Source organism: Episyrphus balteatus, chromosome 4, assembly GCF_945859705.1.
Source record: "Episyrphus balteatus chromosome 4, idEpiBalt1.1, whole genome shotgun sequence".
In the NCBI taxonomy this organism is placed as follows: Eukaryota; Metazoa; Arthropoda; class Insecta; order Diptera; family Syrphidae; genus Episyrphus; species Episyrphus balteatus.
In genome coordinates, this window is record NC_079137.1 from 36696742 (window position 1) to 36719859 (window position 23118).

At 33.6% G+C, this 23118-nt stretch overlaps 4 protein-coding genes, 1 long non-coding RNA gene and 2 pseudogenes across 5 annotated transcripts; 5 read left to right on the plus strand and 2 right to left on the minus strand.

Annotated features, from left to right (window-relative positions):
- Positions 1-2674: 2674 nt before the first annotated feature.
- On the plus strand, positions 2675-4145 carry LOC129919745 (2-Hydroxyacid oxidase 1-like). Its single transcript, XM_056000758.1, has 4 exons — positions 2675-2954; positions 3018-3290; positions 3356-3490; positions 3555-4145. Exons 1-4 carry the CDS (start codon positions 2824-2826, stop codon positions 4111-4113), a joined length of 1098 nt encoding a protein of 365 aa, XP_055856733.1. The 5' UTR covers positions 2675-2823; the 3' UTR covers positions 4114-4145.
- A 1668-nt stretch (positions 4146-5813) lies between these two features.
- LOC129918844 (2-Hydroxyacid oxidase 1-like) lies at positions 5814-9193 on the plus strand (annotated as a pseudogene).
- Positions 9194-11024: 1831 nt separating this feature from the next.
- On the plus strand, positions 11025-12783 carry LOC129919048 (probable asparagine--tRNA ligase, mitochondrial). The gene is made up of 4 exons (XM_055999855.1): positions 11025-11288; positions 11348-11555; positions 11617-11843; positions 11896-12783. Exons 1-4 carry the CDS (start codon positions 11109-11111, stop codon positions 12745-12747), a joined length of 1467 nt encoding a protein of 488 aa, XP_055855830.1. The 5' UTR covers positions 11025-11108; the 3' UTR covers positions 12748-12783.
- LOC129919049 (alpha N-terminal protein methyltransferase 1) lies at positions 12768-13759 on the minus strand. The gene has a single exon (XM_055999856.1). It carries the CDS (start codon positions 13590-13592, stop codon positions 12801-12803), a length of 792 nt encoding a protein of 263 aa, XP_055855831.1. The 5' UTR covers positions 13593-13759; the 3' UTR covers positions 12768-12800.
- A 1366-nt stretch (positions 13760-15125) lies between these two features.
- LOC129918907 (uncharacterized) lies at positions 15126-15825 on the plus strand. The gene is made up of 2 exons (XR_008773020.1): positions 15126-15384; positions 15469-15825. It is a non-coding gene; the product is annotated as an uncharacterized LOC129918907 (long non-coding RNA).
- Positions 15826-16092: 267 nt separating this feature from the next.
- LOC129918363 (cytoplasmic dynein 1 intermediate chain-like) lies at positions 16093-17708 on the minus strand (annotated as a pseudogene).
- A 3219-nt stretch (positions 17709-20927) lies between these two features.
- LOC129918392 (GDP-fucose protein O-fucosyltransferase 1) lies at positions 20928-22490 on the plus strand. Its single transcript, XM_055998887.1, has 2 exons — positions 20928-21144; positions 21237-22490. The coding sequence occupies exons 1-2, from the start codon at positions 20928-20930 to the stop codon at positions 22316-22318; spliced, it is 1299 nt and encodes a 432-aa protein (XP_055854862.1). The 3' UTR covers positions 22319-22490.
- Positions 22491-23118: the final 628 nt, after the last annotated feature.

The window sequence follows — 23118 nt, forward strand, 5'->3', positions numbered from 1 at the left end:
TTAAATGTTGTCTTATCAACATGATGTGATACTTTGATCTTAAACCATTTTTATTGCAAATAAAGTTATACGACAGTGTGCACTTACATTTAAGACTTATTTAATCTGCATGAAAGTATAATGATTTACATATTTATTTGTGTAAAAACTTCATTAACGTAGTTTATCAAACGGCATTTGGGTGCAACCTACACTGATAAATTCCTATTCCTTTAGACAAAATCTTGAAGAATGTTATAAATTTTTCAGTCTATTTTTAGGCCCTACAAAAGTTGTCTACTCATCAAATTTCATAAAAATAAGAGTTAAAAACTTTAAAAGTTTAGATATACCTATAGCTCAGGGAAATTAGTCAAAATATAGGCATGAAATCGCATTTTTCGCGGGACAAAATTTTTTTCATGAAATGTGTTCGTGTGGTTGTCCTTATCATAAAAGTCAATTTGTTGGCATAGTTGGAGGTTGGGAACAGCCGCCATCTTGGAAAAGAGATTGGTATCGTTTTTATTGAATAGCTCCATTGTTATTCATTTTAACAAAAAATGACAAAGGTAAGACTTATTAACAATAAAATTATCTAAGAAATGATATACAAAACAATTCCGTGAGTTGATTAAATAAAATTTTATAGTTGGTCAAAGTGCGGGTTTGTATCGCAAGGTTGGGACAAAATGACATTTTTTCATATATCTGACGAACTTTTGATTTGTTTGGATAATTCTTCAAGAATGAATTGTAGTACTTATAATTACCTATAAAATGAGCCCACAATCGTTATTGTCACCATCGTATTGTAGAAGTAATCTAACTCCGAAACTCTCCATGTACTAGCCAAAGGTAAGAAAAAAGCTGTTTTTTTTTGCTAGTAGGCCGAGAAAATTTTGGGAGTAGAGGTATAACCAAAATATAAGTACGCAGTTTTGCAGCCATACGCGTGTTAATGTCGATTTCAAAGGTCTGACAACTCTAATTTTGTGCTTTATACGGTTTTTGGGGGGTTAAATAACGTAAGTTTTCCAGTTAATGTGAATGGGCTAAATTTATACTTTTTGAAATTATAAATATACAAGCTGATGCTCAATTATTTTTCCTAAATCTAAACACCCCAATCTTGAGGATGTGACCAATAGAACTATATATAAGCCGTTTATACGATTATGTTTTAGAAGCTTTTTTTGTTTAGATTTTTGTTTGTTTATTTGAATTGAAAAGCCTGATATGGTTAGTTAAAAAAGCTTATATCGTGAGTTCTATTAACCCCATAGCCGAGATTGAGGTGTCCAGATTTAGGAAAAATAATAGAGCATCAGCTCGTATATTTATAATTTCAAAAAGTATAAATTTAGCCCATTCACATTAACTGGAAAACTTACGTTATTTAACCCCCCAAAAACCGTATAAAGCACAAAATTAGAGTTGTCAGACCTTCGAAATCGACATTAACACGCGTATGGCTGCAAAACTGCGTACTTATATTTTGGTTATACCTCTACTCCCAAAATTTTCTCGGCCTACTAGCAAAAAAACAGCTTTTTTCTTACTATTGACTAGTACATGGAGAGTTTCGGAGTTAGATTACTTCTACAATACGATGGTGACAATAACGATTGTGGGCTCATTTTATAGGTAATTATAAGTACTACAATTCATTCTTTAAGAATTATCCAAACAAATCTAAAGTTCGTCAGATGTATGAAAAAATGTCATTTTGTCCCAACCTTGCGATACAAACCCGCACTTTGACCAACTATAAAATTTTGTTTAATCAACTCACGGAATTGTTTTGTATATCATTTCTTAGATAATTTTATTGTTAATAAGTCTTACCTTTGTCATTTTTTGTTAAAAAGAATAACAATGGAGCTATTCAATAAAAACGATACCAATCTCTTTTCCAAGATGGCGGCTGTTCCCAACCTCCAATTATGCCAACAAATTGACTTTTATGATAAGGACAACCACCCGAACACATTTCATGAAAAAAATTTTGTCCCGCGAAAAATGCGATTTAAATTACTAATTTCCCTGGGCTACTATTGTATTTTCTAGGAATGCTTCCATGTAAACGTTTCTTAAATAAATTCTTATTGAAAACATGTTTCCGAAAACAAAACGATGCCAGAGCAAATCTTAAGTAGTTTTTTTTTTTTTTTTATATGAATATTAAGATTTAAGGTATGTTCGGATTATTTCTCATATAATTGTATCCATTATCGATTATCGGATTACTGAGAGATTTTGTCTTTCGAAAAATCTATTACTACGCCAATGGCCAAAACAATTCAAATTCACTTATACAACGTATGGAATACAATTTTTAAAATCGTCACTTCGTCATGATAAGAAGTAACACTTGCATTAGTGTGAACTTTCAATACAATTGTATTCAATAAAATTCTAAATTAAAACAAATCACCTATTACAACGACAATTTTAATATGAACATTAAAGTGGAGTAAAAATCCTTTCTTTTGATATCAGCCTTACAATACCTATTAAAAGCTTCTATACCATTTTTTGTGGTGCGATCTTTAAATGGGATGGTTTTCAAAGAACAATAAAGACGAAAAATATTACGAATTAAAGAGTTTTAGCTCTACAGTAGCGCTCTACCTTAATAAACGTGCCTGTCAAAGCTGTATGGTGTTAAAATATTTATATATTGTGTTATTATTTAAGCTAGACAATTATTGATAAGATTATCACCCATGATGCTGACATCTCAAACTTGATGTCGAAAACAATATCAAATCATTGTTGTTCCACACTTGGTTAGAAGTCTTGAATCAGTTCAGTGGTAATTATTTTCATATTAAAGATACAATGGCTTTTGTTTGCGTTGCCGATTTTGAAAAGAAAGCCCAAACAGTTCTTGAGAAGAATGCATTGGATTATTATCGTTCTGGTGCTGGTGATCAATATACCTTGAATCGAACTAGAGATGCATTCAGAAAGTGAGATTGATATATTTAAACTACAACAAAGTGGATTCTAGATTTTGTTTTATTTTAAAACAGATTACGTATTCGCCCAAGATTTTTAAGAGATGTGTCTAAATTGGATACAAGTACAACAGTTTTAGGATGCAAAGTTAAGTGGCCAGTTGGAATTGCACCAACTGCAATGCAACGTATGGCACACCCAGATGGAGAAATAGCTAATGCCCGAGCTGCTGGCCAAGCAGGAAGTGTTTTTATACTAAGCACCTTATCTACAACATCTATTGAAGAGCTTGCTCAAGGAGCACCGGATACCGATAAATGGTTTCAGCTTTATGTTTACAAAGACAGGTTTGATAAAAATTATCAAATTGAGAATTGAAAGGCAGTTAAAATGTGTTCTCTTTTTTTGGCAGATCGCTAACAGAAAGACTCGTACGCAGAGCTGAAAAGGCCAATTTCAAGGCGTTAGTTCTTACAATTGACGCACCCATTTTCGGACAACGACGTTCTGATATTCGAAATAAATTCGGTTTACCTCCGCATTTACAGTAATATTATATTGCATTATACGTTTTCAACCTTCACCAAAATATCAATCAAATTTTCTTTAAGGTTAAGCAACTTTTCAGAAGCTTCAACACAAGCCGTCAAAAGCTCAGGAAAAGGTTCTGGCATCAACGAATATGTGATGAGTCAATTCGATCCACAACTCACATGGAAGGATGTCGAATGGTTAGTCAAAATTACAAAACTACCTGTTATTGCCAAAGGAGTTCTTACCCATGAAGATGCTGTATTGGCAAAGGAATTTGGCTGTAAGGGTATTATTGTCTCGAATCACGGAGCAAGGCAACTAGATTCAGTACCAGCTTCAATTGAAGCTCTACCAGAAATTGTTAGAGCTGTTGGAAATGATTTAGTCGTAATGATGGATGGTGGAATAAATGATGGCAATGACATCTTAAAGGCTTTAGCATTGGGTGCTAAGATGGTGTTTATTGGACGAGCTGCTTTATGGGGTCTAGCTTGTGGTGGACAGAAGGGCGTTGAAGAATTACTTGATATTCTGAAGAAGGATTTAACAATTGCTATGACCCTTTCTGGTTGCACAAATTTGAAACAAATTCAACCAAATTTAATTGTTCATGAATCACATTATGCTAAATTGTAATAAAACTGTATTAGTAAGCAAAATTTGATAAATACTTTGTTTTGATTTTAATGTTGATGTTACAGATCATACAAAACAGATAGATTAAACAGTAAAATAATTATACAAAAAATTATTTTTAAAATTTATTAAAATCAGGGGAGGTGATTAAGAAAAAATAGGCATTTTTATAACTTTTTATAGCTAAGGGATGGAAAATTACTGTAGCAAGTTTTCAACCTTCAGAATTCTGAGGCAAGTTTTTCGCATTTCAGTCATCTTATGTTATCTTGATGTTTAGTCAAATTCTAATTTTTAAGTCTTAAAGTTAGGACATAATTTTTAATAAAATTAAGTAGGTACAGTATTTATATCGAAAAAAAATCATAAGAAACCGTCCCATAAAACTAAATTAAAATATTTCTTGTTTATACTTGTTTTTATTGATTTACTCAAACAGAAGGTATAATTAAATAGAGATAATATTTGTTTGTACTACATTTTGATTAAAATAATAAGAAGAATACAGAATATTATACTTTTATTTATTCAAAAGATTTTAAAAAAATTAGCACTTTATGAACCTTATAAATTTAAGTTATCTTATTTGACTTGAGATAAAAAAAAATTTCATAATTTTTTTATGTCGATGGAATATTTTTAATGAACATTAAAATACATAGGTTCTCATTTTGATGATTTTATGCTTACAAAAGCTTCAAGGGCGAATATTTCGAATGTGGTATTAATAAAAACTTTATGTGGCACATTTTTACCTTTTTACTTTTAATTTAATTTTACAAAGACTAATTAACAATTGGCTATTGCTAGTTGTTTAAAGCTATGGTCATAATGATCGGACTCGAGTAATCTCCTATGGAGCAGATCACAACTTACAACGACTTAACGAAGAATTGTGACTCTCACAAGTTGTGACTGTGGGGGAAAATCGGGGTGTTAGTTTACTTAGTTAAAATTAAATTAAGCAATAAAAATGTTTCCATAAAATAAAAAGAAATTGTGTAAGTATCCTACTGTGAAAACTGCGTGGAGTCTTCGCGATCAGGGGCGTACGTTGGGGCCCCGGGGCAAGACTAAATTTTTGGGGCCCCTTTTATATAGAAAATAAGAAAAAATGAAAAAGTACCCATACGCCCACTTATTTTTTCTGGGGCCCCTGATATTTTTTGGACCCCCAAGATAATATGTAATTTTTCTTTCAAAAAAGCAATTTATTTTTTTGGGACCCCTAAGGTAATACTTTTTTTTTACCAATTCACTGAAAAATATAATTTCTCTCCTCCTTACGGGGCCCTGGCGTGTTGGGGGCCCCGGGGCATCGCCCCACTTGCCCTAATGGTGTGTACGCACCTGTCTGTGATGGACCCACCCACATACATTTTCTCATTGATTACAATACTATGTTTATTTAAAAAAAGTCTCACTTTTGAGGGAAAAGACGATTATTGTCAGACGGTCTCGTTTAATCAAAATCCAAACAAATAATTATCCTTCATCATATGCCTCAAAAAATTTGTTTATAATGATAAGAAATAAGAAGAAAGTAATATACATCGAGGTAGACATTATACTAAATATCTTTAAAACAATGAGTAGAAAATTATAATAAAGGCACCTACATATATAAAAACATTTGGTATTACTCAACATTTTGTTACTTGTAGATCAGTTTATTAACATCAGCTTGTGAGTTAATCATCATGGCATTTGTCTGCCTTGAAAACTTTGAAAAGAAAGCTCAAACCGTCCTTGAAAAGAGTTCCTTCGAATATTTTCAAACCGGTGCTGGTGATCAAAATACCTTGAATTTGAATAGAAATGAATTAAAAAAGTGGGATTCAACTTTGTTTGTTAATAAATGATAAAAGTATTAATAATTATATTATTACTTGGAAAAGGTTACGTATACGCCCCAGGTACCTGCGTGACATTTCCAAACTTGATACCAGCACAACAATTTTAGGATGCAAACTTAAATGGCCTCTTGGAATATCACCTTGTGCGAATCCGCGTTTAGCACATCCTGACGGTGAAGTAGGCACCGGTTCAAACACACCAATGGAATAAGTGGCTGAAGGTGCACCAGATACAGATAAATGGTTTAACCTTTACATTTACAGAAACAGGTAAAATCATTATCGTCACCATTAAAGAACATTTATGATTGTAGAGGTATGTATTAATGAATATTTTTTTCATTTACAGAGCTCTTAGAAAGTCTAGTTCGTAGAGCCGAAAAAACCAAATATAAGGCCATAGTTCTAACGATAGACTCACAAATCACTGGACAGTAGAGATGAGCAAAAAATCATGACCTGTGATTTTTAACCTGTGATTGACAAATCACAATCACTACCTGTGAACAGTTCTCAAATAACCTGTGATTACCTTAACCGTGAATTGGGTATTTACTTTTCACTTTACAGTTCGCATTTCGCTCAAATAGAGCATTTACCCCGAATGTCATTTTCGACAAGCTCGTTTAGGATATGGCGTGATCTCATAGATCAATCATAAAAAAGATCTCTATGTTTTAAGTTTACACTTTACACTAGAAGTGAGGCAAAAATGTTTGTCAAAAGTAAATGTCACAGGTCAAAAGTCATTTTCAATGCGTTTTCGTGAATTCCGCGGAAAATAATTCACGTTTACACTTGACCTGTAGCAAAAAGTTATTTTTTCCAAAATCACAGGTCAAAAGTCATTTTTAATACGTTTTCGTGAATTCCGCGGAAAATAATTCACGTTTACACTTGACCTGTAGCAAAAAGTTATATTTTCCAAAATCACAGGTCAAAAGTCATTTTCAATGCGTTTTCGTGAATTCCGCGGAAAATAATTCACGTTTACACTTGACCTGAAGCAAAAAGTTATTTTTTTCAAAATCACAGGTCAAAAGTCATTTTCAATGCGTTTTCGTGAATTCCGCGGAAAATAATTCACGTTTACACTTGACCTGTAGCAAAAAGTTATTTTTTCCAAAATTACAGGTCAAAAGTCATTTTCAATGCGTTTTCGCAACAGTTACTGTGTAAACGTGAATTGTTTTTACCGGAATTTACACAAGTGCATTGGCAATTATAACCTGTGATTTTTCCCAAAACAACTTTTAAACAGTTCTTGTTCTTGTGTAAACGTGAATTCACTTCACAAATGCTTTGGAATTATTTTTAACCTGTGATTTTCCAAAAACAACTTTTGCAATAGTTCTTTTGTGAACGTGAATGTTTTGACCGGAATTCACGCAAATGTTCAGGATTTTTTTAAACCCGTGATTTTGTTCAAAATAATTTTTGCACCAATTCTTATGTAAACGTTAGTTATTTAAAGCGGAATTCACGAAAATGCATTGAAAATTACTTTTGACCTTTGATTGGAAAAAATAACTTTTGCAACAGTTCTTGTGCAAACGTGAACTGTTTTTATAGGAATTTACACAAGTGCATTGGAAATTATAACCTGTGATTTTTACCAAAACAACTTTTCAATAGTTCTTATGCAAACGTGAATTGGTTTGACAGGAATTCACTTCACAAATGCTTTGGAATTATTTTTAACCTGTGATTTTTCCCAAAACAACTTTTGCAATAGTTCTTTTGTAAACGTGAATTGGTTTGACAGGAATTCACTTCACAAATGCTTTGAAATTATTTCAAACCTGTGATTTTTCCCAAAACAACTTTTGCAACAGGTCAAGTGTATAGGTGAATTATTTTGAGCAGAGTTCGAAAATGCATTGAAAATGACTTTTATTTTGGCCAAAACAACTATTTGCAACAGTGTAAAAGTGAATTATTTTAGCCGGAATTCACGCAGATGCATTGAAAATTACTTTTAACCTGTGATTTTGGATAAAACAATTTTTTGCAACGTGAATTGTTTTTACCGAAATTCACGCACGTTCGGTAAAATAATTGTTTTGTTAACCCCTTACAATAACGTATGGCTCCAGAAGAATCACGATTTGCACCCGAATATTTGCTGTGAAATCGCAGGTTGCCCTGATTAGAATAAGGGGTTTAAAAGTTACTTTTCCCGTAAAATAATAAATTTCTTCCGTAAAATCAAGAGTCTCCTAGACAAAATAATGTTTTCCCCAGTATAATCACTAATGGCTTTGGTAAATCGCGGATCTGTTTGCTAAAACCAGTTTTCCTTGTAAAATCAGCTCCATTGTTTCAAATACATATACTCGTATTTGAGCTTCAATAGTACTTCCTACGTATGTAAGTATCGTACGAAAATACAAACGTTAAAAATGCTACTTTTTTTTTTTTTTTTTTTGGGATTTTCATAAAAAAAAATTGAAATCACGGTTAAAAATCACAGGTTAGAATCACCGTGAATTAAAAATCACAGTCACAGGTATACCTGTGATTGAAAAATCACGACTTAGCTCATCTCTACTGGACAGCGACGTTCAGACATTCGAAATAAATTTAGCCTGCCTGATCATTTAAGGTAAGCTTCTCAAATATATTCTCGATGTTCTAGATGTTGATTTCTGTTTCACTTTTAAGCTTTGCAAAATTTTCAGGTTCAAAAGCAAGTATAGTTAAAAGCTCTGGTACAGGTTCAGGACTCAGTGAATATTTCACAAATCTATTTGATCCCATAATTACATGGAAAGACGTTGAATGGCTGATAAAATTGACCAAACTACCAGTAATTGCTAAAGGTATTTTAACCAGTGAAGATGCTTTATTGGCAAAAGAATTCGGCTGCAAAGAAATTATTGTATCCAATCATGGAAGAAGACAACATAATTCTGTGCCAGCTACAATTGAAGTTCTACAAGAAATTGTTAGAACAGTTGGAAATGATTTGGTTGTGATGATGGATGGTGGAATAAGTGATGGAAATGATATCATAAAAGCTCTGGCACTGGGACCTAAAATGGTTTTTATAGGACGAGCTGCTGTTTGGGGACTTGCATGTAACTGCCAAAAGGGCGTAGAAGAAGTTTTTTCTATTTTGAAAAGGGATTTTGAAGTTGCAATGGCTCTCTCGGGTGTGTGTTAATTTGAAAAACATTCAACCAGGCTTAGTTGTTCATGAGTGTAGTTATTCAAAATTGTAAGGAAATTGCAGTTATACATAAATTAAAGTTACCCATAATAAATTACATATATTTTTATTTTACATCGGGCTTCAACAGCAAATTGATGTTGACAGTTGGCAGCCCTTTAGGCTTGTGTTGTTTCAGTAGTACCTAAACCCTACATTAAGGCTTGGCCACACCGGAGGGTATGCGGTAGCGGTACGGGTAGAGGTAACGGTACTTGTATGAACAAAATTCCAAACTGACATATCAACGTTCAGATGTGGAATTTTTTTCATACAAATATCGTTACCGCTACCCGTACCTCTACCGCATACCCTCCGGTGTGGCCAAGCCTTTATAGAAATTTAATAAAATAATCACAACCTAATCCTAGGCCCAGTGTGTATCATTGAGTAATTACTGATATGCTTTAATTAAAACATTATAGTTTAGTTATTCCTGTTAGGTAAGGTAGGTTAGGGAACTAGAATTTATTTGGAAGTTATTTTTTACTTTTTTTCCGGAAATAGAACATTTCATTGTTTGTCTATTTAAGATAAAACACAACTCTAACGACCGAAAAACAGCGTTTAAATTAATTTTTTTCGAGGTTTTAGGAAAATTGAACGAAAGTACCTTCTGGCTTTTTAAAAATGTAGGTATAGATATATACACTATACAGTATCGGGCAAAACATTTACAACTTAAAGTGAAATTAAAATTAATAATTATTCGTTTCGTTAAAACTTTAATCAATACATATAGGTACCTACAAATTTTCATACATTACGAAAGTTCATTATTTTCAGAAAATAAAACTACATAATTGTCAAAATAATGATAAATATATATAAAATAAACTACGCTGAATTGTATCGGGTAAACCTCAAATTAAAATGCGACAAAACAATTGCAACTTTTAATTCAACTACAAATAAATTTAAAAATAATCAAATTGGATCAATTAATTTTTGTAAAACTTACGATTGAAAAATCAGCGCTTAATTAGGCCCCTTTTATTCACTCTCCATTAAAATTAATTTAAAATGGAGTATTATTTTGGTTGCTCTTTGTTCTAATTTTGACCACCGACAGCGGATTTCAACTTTACTAATCCCAGTAATCCAGTAATACCTCAAAGTCCTTTAATATAAATTAAACACCAAAAGGATTAAAAACAAAAAGAGTTACATGCTAAAAGAGAGAGATTGGGCTTGGAGCATTTCCTGAAAAATAGTTGTTTAAGCCTTGTATGCAGCTAAAGCGAAACGAAAAATTTTGAAGTCTCCAAAGCCAACAGCCAACATGTTAATACCATTGGGTATTGGCAAAGTAATAATAATATAAATACAAATAAAAAAATTCAAGAAAAAACATCAGAAAATAAAACAAAACAAATTTTATATATCGTTCAAGATTTCGTTATCGAATTTTTGTATGGAAAATTTCGTTTCAGCTGCGTACCATAATTCGCACGAAAACACTGCTACAATATCAACCCTACAAACAATTTCGCTCCTATAAAGCTTTACAGAAGCCTATTACAGCCCATTTACACGACTGACAACTTGCCAGTATTTTTTCCAAAATTTTCGTGGTATAAATGATCCACCACTTTTCTTAAATAGAGACAAATTGTCATAAAATTATTTTGCTCATTCTTTGAAAGTTTTTATGTAAAGAGCATTTGAAAGTTGTCGTACTAACTACAACTGGCAAGTTTTCATTCATGTAAATGTCTCGTTAAGTAATGCAAAATATAAAAGGATAATGTAAGCTCCCCATTAAAATGTTGCTAGATATAAACTTCATTCCCCAGCAACATGTTTTTTCATCTTGTCAAATCCCAGCAACATTATACGTCAAAATAAAACAGAAAACTTCAAAAATTTTCCAACTACACACATTTCATAATAAACAGAAGTTAAAAATATTTAATTACCTTCTGATTATGTTAAAATTAAAAGAATTACCAATCCTTACAAGAACCCTTCGATGTATAAGTCAACTCTCCCCAAAAAATCCAATCGAATCCAAAGATAATCAACCTAAATCACCAGAAAATGCACCTGAATACTCACGTATTAAAACAGCTCCCACAACTAAGCCGGGTGATTCATTTGGAATTCAGGTAAGGAATTCTCAAATGAAGCCTTCATATTTAATAGAACACTTAATTAAATCAATCAGGGTTGGATTCTAAATATCCGTCGTATGAAAACAAATCTCTTTCTCGACGTCAATGATGGATCGACAGCTGAAAAATTTCAAATCGTTGTCCCAAAGAACGACCAAACGAAAGCTCTATCACCTGGCTGTTCAGTTAGCATTAGTGGTGTTATTCAAACAGCTCCTAATGGACACAATGAACTACATGCCAATGAAGTCACTCTCTTAGGTTTGAACCAAAAGATGAAAAAGGGAAAAACAAAACATCTAAACAATTCCCTTCCTTTTAGGAAACTCGTCCTTGCAGGAAGGATTTCCATTTGTCCCAAAACAACAACATCCCCCAGAATATGTGAGAGAATATCTTCATTTCCGTTCCCGTGTTGACTACATAGCTTCCCAACTCCGAGTTCGACATAGAGCAGCAAAAGCAATTCATGATTTTATGGACGAACAAGGTCTAATCCAAATTCACACCCCGATTCTGACAACAAATGACTGTGAAGGAGCCGGAGAGGTAAGATCTTTAAACTGTCATTCCATGAATTTCTCTTATTTGCCTTTTTTAGACGTTTGTAGTGAAACCCGATAACGAAAAACTGTTAAAAGACATGTCTCGCGATGGAGTACCTTTCGACGAAAGTTATTTCGATCAAAAGGTATTCCTAAGCGTTTCTGGTCAACTACATCTTGAAGCTGCTACTTATGGCTTAGGTGGTACTTACACCTTTTCGCCTGCTTTCAGAGCTGAAAATTGCAAGTCTCCATTGCATTTAGCCGAGTTTTATATGGTTGAAGCTGAATTAGCATTCACATACACCATGAACGATCTCACAAGTTTCATTGAGACAATGGTTAAATCAGTTAGCCAAGAAGTAATGAACAAAAGCTCGGAAGACGTTCATCATTGTCAGAAAAAAGCAGCTGCCGATGTAGATCTCTCCTGGTTGGACAAAAATTGGATAACTTTGACGTACGAAGACGCTTTTACCATCCTAAGTGACAACAAATCTAGATTCAAAACAGACCTTAAAACTAATGAAGGATTCTCAAAGGAACAAGAACTATTCTTAGTAGATCATCTTAAAAGCCCACTATTTGTCATTGATTGGCCAGCAGATCAGAAGCCCTTCTATATGAGACAATCAAAAACAGATGCCTCAAAAGTCCATGCATTGGATTTATTAATGCCATCGGTGGGAGAACTCTGTGGAGGCAGTTTGAGAGAGAACAACTACGATGTGTTGAAGAACAAAATTCCTCCTGGCCTGCAATGGTATTTAGATCTTAGAAAATACGGTGGCATCCCTACTGGAGGCTTTGGTCTAGGATTTGAGCGATTCCTTCAACTCATAACAGGAGTTAAAAACATCCGAGATGTAATTCCCTACCCACGATACCCACATTCTTGTAAAATGTAAATAAAACAAACAAAAAAAAGTTTCCAATTAAAATAAGTTCTCATTTATTTGTTTCATGCCGCCGGTCGGCAGGCTATCATATAAACAGGATACAACCCTTTAGGAAATCCTTGCTGACGAGTTACTTTAACAATTTTAAAGCCAGCATTTCGGAGTATAGTTTCGAAGGTAGTTAAAGGTCGAGTCATCGATGAATCCTCTTCATCAGGTTCAACTTTACCCGATGTTGTGACATTATCCTTCATCACAAAATAGCCTCCTTTCGCCAGTCCTGTCTTTACTCGTTTATAAAATTCGAGTAAATCATTATCAGGCAGATGTCCCAAGACCCATTGACTCCAAATTAAATCGTATTTGCCTTCTTCAGGTGTGAATTTCTGCAATCCCATATTGTAGATTTTACCCAATTTATCACTCTTGCAATAGTCCTTTGCTGTTTTGGCAAAATGTTCATCTTGTTCGACAAGATCAACTTTAGCAAAGAGAGGCATTAGTAGATTCTTTGAAACCCGCCCAATTCCAGCTCCACAATCGAGAGCATTTTGTTGGCCTGGTATTTTCAATCCTTTTAGGAACTCTGTTGACCCTTTGACATCAATTGCACTTATGTGACCCAAACCACCGAGCATACCGTTGACTGTGGCTGGTATTTCGGACCAATATTTTTGGGCTTTACCATAAAATTCTTTGCCACCACCTGCAGCAGAATTTGTTGTGGTTGGCGTGGTTGTTCCATTCGAAGTTGTTGTTGTTGTGGTCGTTGTTGATGCTGATAATTCGATATTTTGTAATTCAACAGATTTAATAGCATTTGCGAGGATATCTTCAGAATTTTGTGATTCCATGTTTGGTTAGTGTTTGTTTATTTGGTCAAGTAATTTAATATTTTGCCAGGAATTAAGGCAATTTGAGGGAAAAAATTGTACAACTTTTGTGTACTAGGTTTTCTTTTTTCTTTTGGAAAAATCAAAAACGCAAGTCCATGTTTGACATTTCTATTTTTTTTATTTGGCGGAGGTGTGTTCGAGAATACAAATTTTTGTGTCATAAAAAAAATATGGAAAAAGACCTGTTGATTTTTGTAATTTGTGTTTGTTTATATCCCTTCAAGCAAGAAAACGGAGTCCAGAAAAGACAGTCCGACCTCCGACCGTAATGTCGTTTTCCAAAATTATGGGAGTGAATCACTCCTTTTTTGTGCAATTTTGGAATTTGTTCACGAAAAATTTGACAAGTGGAGTGATTTGACGTTTGCTTTGCATGTGTTTGTAATACGAAATAATGAATAAAATAATAACACAATCTTTTAAATTCACTTTTAGTGATTTTTCACAATACTTTATTGAATTTTTTTTGTAAATAAATATAATTTACTTCACAAAAAAAAGTTAAAACAACCACCCAACAATTTGACAAGCAGTCCATGAAGTCAAATGTAGAAGTATTGGTAATCACTCCGTCACTCCTTCAAAATTTTGGGAGTGAAGAATTCACTCCAAAAATGCACTCCTTTTTCAATTTAGGAATTTGAAATCACTCCTTTTGGAGTGATTACATAGCTAGGAGTGTCACTCCTTGAATTTTGGAAAACGACATAATAGGTGTGTTTTTTTGTTTATCTATATAGATTTTGTGCAAAAAAACGACATCGAGATTTTTGAAATGAAAACAATTTACGTGTTAATTACAACAAAAACTTTATCTGTATAGATTTTTGAAAAATCCAGATAATTATCCAGATTTTACTTTCTCTCGATAGAAAACAGTACTGCCAAGGTACATTACACTTATTAAATGTCAGATTCCAATAAACGACAGCTGAAGTTGACAGATATATGACAAAAAAAAATTTAATATTTAAAATTGAATTCAATTAGGAATAACAAACAACACAAATCAATGTAAGTATAAGCATATTTTTTGGAAAAAGATGAAAATTGTACGATAAACTTTGGTTTTTTTTTTAATTTAATAATTTTAGGATTCACGTGTTTGCAAGAGTGCGATATCTTCCCCAAAATTAAAGAGAAAACCTGAAAAGGAGATTTAAAGTAAATCAATTTATTCTTACAATGAGCTAGCGTATTTATCTTTTTTTTCTAGGAATTATTTCACAAAAGAATTCTGTGTACTGTGCGCTTGGGTCTTAATCGTGTCGGTACTTTCAACCCTCACAGTCAAAATGTAATGTAAAATGTTCTTGGAATGCCCGCTCGTTTGCGAAAACGTCTATTCTTAGACGATCAACATGAATAAATGATAACAAAGCTCTTGTTGTTAATAAAATGCCCACCACAAAAACAGTCTCTTACATTTTTAAAATGATACACGTCATGTATGTGCGCTGCGAAGAAAAGCAAATACAAACAAACCTCCCAAAAAATATTCCCCCAGGAAACACTTTTCATCCCAAACAGCAGACAGCAACAAGCAAGACAATCCTAACATTGCATTATGCAGCTCATTCAACACCCAAAAATCCTTCAGCTCCCGTTGATGAAAAACCATTTTATAAGAGATCGCTTCACTGCGTTCAAACTTGGACGACATGTGCATGATAAGTGAAGTGTGGAAACAAATGGCATGTGAAAGTGGTAATTGTTTCAGAGCATCATTTAGCTCCCCAATTGGTTGCAGGTAATATTTTTATTGATTCTCCTTTTTTGGTTCGATATATTCCTTATGTACTCTGCCTGCATTGATGTCGTTTTGTTTCTGTAGGACATGTCTTCTACAAATGGGTCTAAAGCCCCCATCGAGATCCCGAGAAAATCTGCATGAATCTTCTTCGCAATTGCTTTCCCCTCCTAAACAGTTATGCAGAGGGAGGAATTAAGGCAAAACACATGGATTCCCAACCCAACTTAACCAACCCTACAACTGGACATCCGGGTCTGAACAACTCGAGTACAGCAGACTTTTTAAACTAAGTTTATCCATGTATTATATTTGTTTATATTTTATAACTTTGTCATTATTATTTAACGTCAGACCCCCTTTGTGCCATCAAAATTTTAAATGTATCTTAGAAATAAGTTATTTAATTATTAAATTGCAAATTGCAAAATTAAAACGTAATCCGTTTTGCTTTTTCTCATTAAGATTTATCTGACAAGTTTCCAATCCGATATGAAAATTAATTGAACAAATTTGTGCTCGCCTCACTGCATAATCTCGGAACTGCAACATCAGACTTACAAAATGTTTCCATAAAAAATTCAACACATAACTTTGTATTAGTTTTTAGAAATAAATAACATACTCAAAGAAAGAATTACTCAGCTTTTGACAAAATTTACCTATATATTTATTTAACATTTAACATTTTTGTTTCATGTTTTTTTTTTCATAAGTAGGTACCTACTCAGTAAATACTCTTTTACTAATTTTCATTATCATACATACAAAAAACAAAAAAAAAACAATCACCGATGTCGAGGGCACTTCGGTATTCCATAAATCAAGGCGACCACTGCCGTCGACAGAAGCGAACAAGGCGGGATGAATTGAAGACCATAACATAATTTGAATTTTTTTCAAATGAATATAATGGTTTAGTGTCCTACAAGTAAATACAAAAAATGTAATACATATTGGTCGTTATAGTAGATATTAAATTTTACCTTAAGACTCCATAACTTAATTGTCCAATCAATGGACGATGTAAGAAACAAATCACCAAAATCTGTTGTAGATTGATTTGGATGAGTTGATATTCCCGTCACTGGACCCAAATGTTTCTCATAGACTTCAGACACACCCGAACGTATTCCATGTCGATAAGCTTGAGTAGAAACAACAATTTATTTATAAGCAAATGGAAAATCACAACAAACTTTTACCATAATAAACATTGCCATCTTCACTACCCATAACCAGATTGTTAATCTCATTCGATGGAAAGGACATGCAACTGATAGCAATTGGGTTCGATTGCCGTGGCTGCAATTCCAGTGTATCTTGCGGCATCGACAACATATCCAAACTCCATGAGCAAAGCTTGCCATCGGATGAGATCGATAACACATTGTCTGCATTCTGTGTGCCAACCATTTGCAAACAATACACTGGATGCGTATGTGCAGTTGCACTTAGAGGTGTCCTCTGGTCCTCTGGATGGGTGTGCGCTTTTCCACTCGATTATTCCATAATACAATATGACCGGAATACGTTCCACAGAGTATAAGGTTTTGATTATATTTTGTGTTCCAGACCATTACAACACCATCTGGTTCATTGTGACTCTCCTTAAAAAAGTTAGTGGGTTTTAGATAGAATCGTAGAAAAAAATACAAATGCAAACCTCATTATTGTGATATGAAACAACAACCAGTTCAGGAAAATGTGTTGACCAATCCATTGAAGTGATGCATCGATTCTTAGACCATCGGTCTTCGTGGAAATCTCGATTCAATGACAACCTAGCATGTGTCCTCTCATCGTTTGACTCCTATCACCACCTCCAATGTATTCGGTGTAGATGTCGACATTCTCAGATAGAGCCCTTTCGATGACACGTCCAGCGGGTAAAACAAACCTTTGAAAGTCCGCCGACAAGATGATCATCTGTTTTTGTTCTTCTGATAGTTCCTTAACTGAAAGCACAAATGTTAAATTAATGTAAAGAGAGGAGAGAAAAAATTCACTTACTTTATTTTTCTCTTCAGGTTCTTTTTTGTGTTCAAGTGGTGTTATGGCTGATGCAACTTCCTTCATAGTGGGCAAACCATGTGGTAGAATTCCTGGTGGTAGTTTGGAATGGAAACCATTGTCGATGTGTGGCAGCGATCTCTGTTCGTCATCTCCTTGGGCATCATAAGTAAGCATAGGTAAAACAGGAACAATTCTACGATTTTTTTTGTTTGTTTTTTTTTTTTCTCTCATTTTGTTTAGAGCTTTGTTTTATTAAATTTTAATTTTTTAAATAAAAAAGCAAAAGCAAACTTTTTGACAGACAGTTGTCTAAGTTAATGTTCAGTGCTGCCAAACTTTAACACGGATTCCAAAAATCTCGATGTCGTTTTTTTGCACAAAATCTATATAGATAAACAAAAAAACACACCTAATATTACAGTTTTTATACTCAGAGATCTCAAGCTTGTAGAGATGGGTAGTTCCGGAGCCAAATAGTTCCTGGAACTAGTTCCTCACTCGGAACTAGTTCCACTCGTTCCACAAAATTAATTTAAACAGTTCCATCGTTCCGACACAGCCACACACATAAGAAAGAAAGAAGAAGAGGAACAAGAAACAAAACGAAAGCGAACATGTCTCTGACTCTGTTTGAAATACACAATACACACACGCATGTCATAGAATTCTCATCCAAAGCCAACACACATGGATGCGAACGAGTTGAGCGTCAAAAATTCACAAACCAAAACCACAAATACACTCTTATGAATCATGCTCATGGACATGGAACTACATTAATAGTTCCAGTTTCATGTCTTCCATCAGGAAAAAATTCTTGATTGTTCCGCGGAACTAGTTCCAGGAACTAGAAGGAAAAAATATTCAATATCATACTATTTCTTTTTTTGATACATTTTCCTGAAAAAAAACTCAAATTCTTGATAGTTCCGCGGAACTAGTTCCAGGAACTAGAAGGAAAAAATATTCAATTACATACTATTTCTTTTTTTGGTGCATTTTCCTAAAAAAAAAACTCAAATTCTTGATAGTTCCGCGGAACTAGTTCCAGGAACTAGAAGGAAAAAATATTCAATATCATACTATTTCTTTTTTTGATACATTTTCCTGAAAAAAAACTCAAATTCTTGATAGTTCCGCGGAACTAGTTCCAGGAACTAGAAGGAAAAAATATTCAATTTCATACTATTTCTTTTTTTGGTGCATTTCCTAAAAAAAACTCAAATTCTTGATAGTTCCGCGGAACTAGTTCCAGGAACTAGAAGGAAAAAATATTCAATTTCATACTATTTCTTTTTTTGGTGCATTTTCCTAAAAAAAAAACTCAAATTCGTGATAGTTCCGCGGAACTAGTTCCAGGAACTAGAAGGAAAAAATATTCAATTCCATACTATTTCTTTTTTTGATACATTTTCCTGAAAAAAAAAACTCAAATTCTTGATAGTTCCGCGGAACTAGTTCCAGGAACTAGAAGGAAAATATATTCAATATCATACTATTTCTTTTTTTGGTGCATTTTCCTAAAAAAAAAACTCAAATTATTGATAGTTCCGCGGAACTAGTTCCAGGAACTAGAAGGAAAAAATATTCAATTTCATACTATTTCTTTTTTTGATACATTTTCCTGAAAAAAAAACTCAAATTCTTGATAGTTCCGCGGAACTAGTTCCAGGAACTAGAAGGAACAAATATTCAATTTCATACTATTTCTTTTTTTGGTGCATTTTCCTAAAAAAAAAAACTCAAATTCTTGATAGTTCCGCGGAACTAGTTCCAGGAACTAGAAGGAAAAAATATTCAATTTCATACTATTTCTTTTTTTGGTGCATTTTCCTAAAAAAAAAACTCAAATTCTTGATAGTTCCGCGGAACTAGTTCCAGGAAATAGAAGGAAAAAATATTCAATATCATACTATTTCTTTTTTTGGTGCATTTTCCTGAAAAAAACTCAAATTCTTGATAGTTCCGCGGAACTAGTTCCAGGAACTAGTTCCGACCGAAAAAAGAACCGTTCCATGTTCGTTCCGGCTTTGGAACTGTTTTGCGCATCTCTACAAGCTTGTGCGAAAATTTCGCATTCAGCTATTAAATTTTGTTTATGCTCTCAAAGTGCTTTTTAGGTGTGTTTTTTATTACCACCGGGCTTAACTGGTTAAAAAAAACGCCTCGGAGCTTAGCGAGAAAAATTGGCAGCACTGCATACTAAATGTTCCAAAATCAGCTGACACAAAAAAATATAAAGTTGTCATATTTTTCGCTTTTGGGGTTTCTTGTGTGTTTTTGAAAAAAAAAAAGTTCAACTAACTATTAAATAAATATTTGAAATAATAATTGTCCTTCCAAACATCAGTAGCTGCGTTCCTTTGGAAATATTTATCTACTTTTTAGTACTTAAAACTACTTTGATCTACTTTGCTATACTGAAAAAGTAGTTCAAAGCAGCTTTAAGTACTAAAAAGTAGATAAATATTTCCAAAGGAACGCTGCTAGTTTTGATGTTTTTAAACAAATTCTAAACAATTTACGAACAAGTTTATTTGGTAGCACAGATTTAAATCTGTTGAAAAAGTTAAGCCCAGAGAATTCTCCGGGCTTAATAGCTAAGCCCAAGGGGCTAAAGTGTTGTTGCATTTAACATGTAAATTGCTTAGCCCCGACTGCGTTTTTTTTATCCAGTTAAGACCGGTGGTAATAAAAAACACACCTTTTTTGTGAATAAAATTTCACACCACCTAAATGGAGCAGTGTTAAATTTCACACGTGAACATTTCAAAGGCCATACATTTTAAACCAACGCACGACACCTTTTTTGTGTGGGGACTCCCATGAGGTGCTGTGTAACTAAAATGTATCACCTGAACGTGACATTGAAGTGAATAGAGTGGTTGGTTTGTAAGGTGTAGCCTGTTTTTACTAGATCTCAAATGAGATAATTTAGCAGATTATTTCATTTCGAATGTATAGCCTGGTATTTTCGCAAAATATCTCATTTCGAATGCCAAATTGTATAGAAAAAAAAATTAAATTAAATCAGAACTGACAATTTGGAAAATTATTTCATTTGGGCTGTAGTGAAAACAGGCTATTAAACTGACCTAATTGATAAAATTTTTTGACACTATTTTGGGGTGAATAAAAAAATTTCAAACTGTTTAATATTTTTCTCTGCCTCTTTTCTGCCATAAAACGCCTTTTTAATAAAAAAACAAAACCATCTGCAAAAAAAATTTAACCAGGTCCCAGAGCCCATTAAATTTTTAACAGCTGAAAATTTTGTATTCACCTCAATAGTGGCAAAAATTTTACACAATGTTAACTATTCAACGCAATTCAGACACTACCTAAAATATAAATCCAAACATCAATTTGTTATTTTCCAGAGCTCATATATTTCAGCCGAACAATAAATACTACACGAACAGAATTAATTTTAAAAACTATTTTGATGGATCACTTCTTTTATTTTAAACAAACAAACCCCTTAATCGAGTATCGAAGTTATCGCATGCAACAAAGTAAAATGTATCATGACAATATCTTCACCAAGTGTCAGTAAACAAAAACTTTTTTTGCTCTACTGCCGGCATTTTTGCGTCTCTTCCTTGTTCTTTTATTTTCAATTTCTATGCATTTTGATTAAATTAAAAATGTTTATTAAAATAATTATAGTTGCTTTATTAATTAATAGTATCCATAGTGAAGATGTTGATCCCTCCGGATATCTTATGTACTGCCCCTGCATGGGTAAGTAAATTCTTTTTTTCTCCACCACACTGACCCGATTAGTCACTAATTAAATTATCGTTTTTGTACCCCCAACACAACAAAAAAAAAAGGTCGCTTTGGAAACCAAGCTGATCACTTCCTTGGAGCTCTAGCCTTTTCCAAAGCTCTAAATCGAACATTAGTCCTCCCGCCATGGGTTGAATATCGTAAAGGAGGTTTACGCTCAGTCCAGGTACCATTTGACGAATATTTCCAAGTGGAACCATTGCAAAAGTACCACAGAGTAATTCTCATGCATGATTTCATGAACAATCTATCTGACAAACTCTGGCCAGAAAGCGAACGCACTTCTTTCTGCTACATTGAACGACAGAGTTTAAACAAACAGAATACAAAGAAAGATTGCCATGCCAAAGATGGTAATCCTTTTGGTCCGTTTTGGGACACTTTCAATATTGATTTTACGAAATCCGAATTTTTCGGTCCACTTCACTTTGATGTGCATCACAGTGATATTGCTGCCAAGTGGGCAGATAAGTATAATCCAGAACAGTGGCCAGTTCTTGCTTTTACAGGTACTCCAGCTAGTTTTCCAGTTCAGATAGAAAACAGAGAATTGCATAAGTACCTTGTATGGAATACAAAGTATCGTAATATGGCTAAGGAATTCATAAAAACTGAACTTCCTAAAGGAGCCTTCATAGGAATTCATTTGAGAAATGGTATTGATTGGGTACGAGCTTGCGAACATATCAAAAACAGTCAGCATTTGTTTGCTTCGCCTCAATGTTTGGGCTATAACAATGAAAAAGGTGAACTCTTTCCTGAACTCTGTATGCCACCGAAAGAGGCCATCATCAAACAACTCAAAAGACTCATAAAAACTGTGAAACAAACTCACAAGAATAACGAAGTGAGATCTATATTTGTCGCTTCAGATAGCAATCATATGATTTCGGAACTAAATACAGCACTTGCTAGGATGAATATCACCGCTCATAAGGTTCCAAGCGATAATCCACATTTGGATTTGGCTATATTGGGATTGTCTAATCATTTTATTGGTAATTGCATCTCATCGTATTCGGCATTTGTGAAGAGAGAACGTGATGTTATGGGTTTTCCATCGTATTTCTGGGCATTCCCCAAAGAAAAGGAACGTCATCATACAATTAAGCATGAAGAATTGTAGATTTTAGATTGGAAAATTATTGCGTTCCATTTGGGTATCAAGGACATCTTACTGCATCGAGTAGTTTTGTATCGATAGTCCAATTAACGGAACTATTTTTAGATTCTCATTATCAGGAATATAGATTTAATTTTATGAATTTACTAGACGTAGTCGATTGGTAGTATTAAGAAAGAATAAAACTTTAAATAAATTAAGAACAAGACGTTTTTTTCTTTTGGGGAAAAGGTGATTTATACTTCTTGCCATATCGACTCGACTCCAAAGACAAACTTTCTTTTTTTTCTAATACGAATAGTAAAAGTAAATAACAACCACCTTAAGATCTATCTTTTAGTTAACAACCTTGCTCGGGAAGTTAAAATTAGAAACAAAAAGAAATAAGATTCTTGATTGTGAGAAGTCAGACTTGCTCTGGGGTACAAAACCGAAGAAAGGGTCGAACTTGCATGGAAAAATGGATGTAAATTCATAAAAGAAGAGTAATTTAAATAATATTTCTTCTAAGCGGAAATATTTCAACTGAAAATAAAAATGTACTGAGGCTATTCGATTCAAGCGCATCAATCGATTCAATTGATTGATAATGATTACTTCAATTTTGAAAATGTTCTACTTTTCGAGTGCTTTTTTTGGTGAAGTACAATTTTGGAACGCTTTTAGAACACTTTTTATTCGGCAATTTCACTTGATTCGGATAGTAGGAAAGGGATTTATTGGCCCTGTTCCTTTGGGAGGTGGCAAAGTCCTACTAGTAGTTTACTAGCGAGTTTCGTTTAAAAAAATTAGCGAAAAATCAC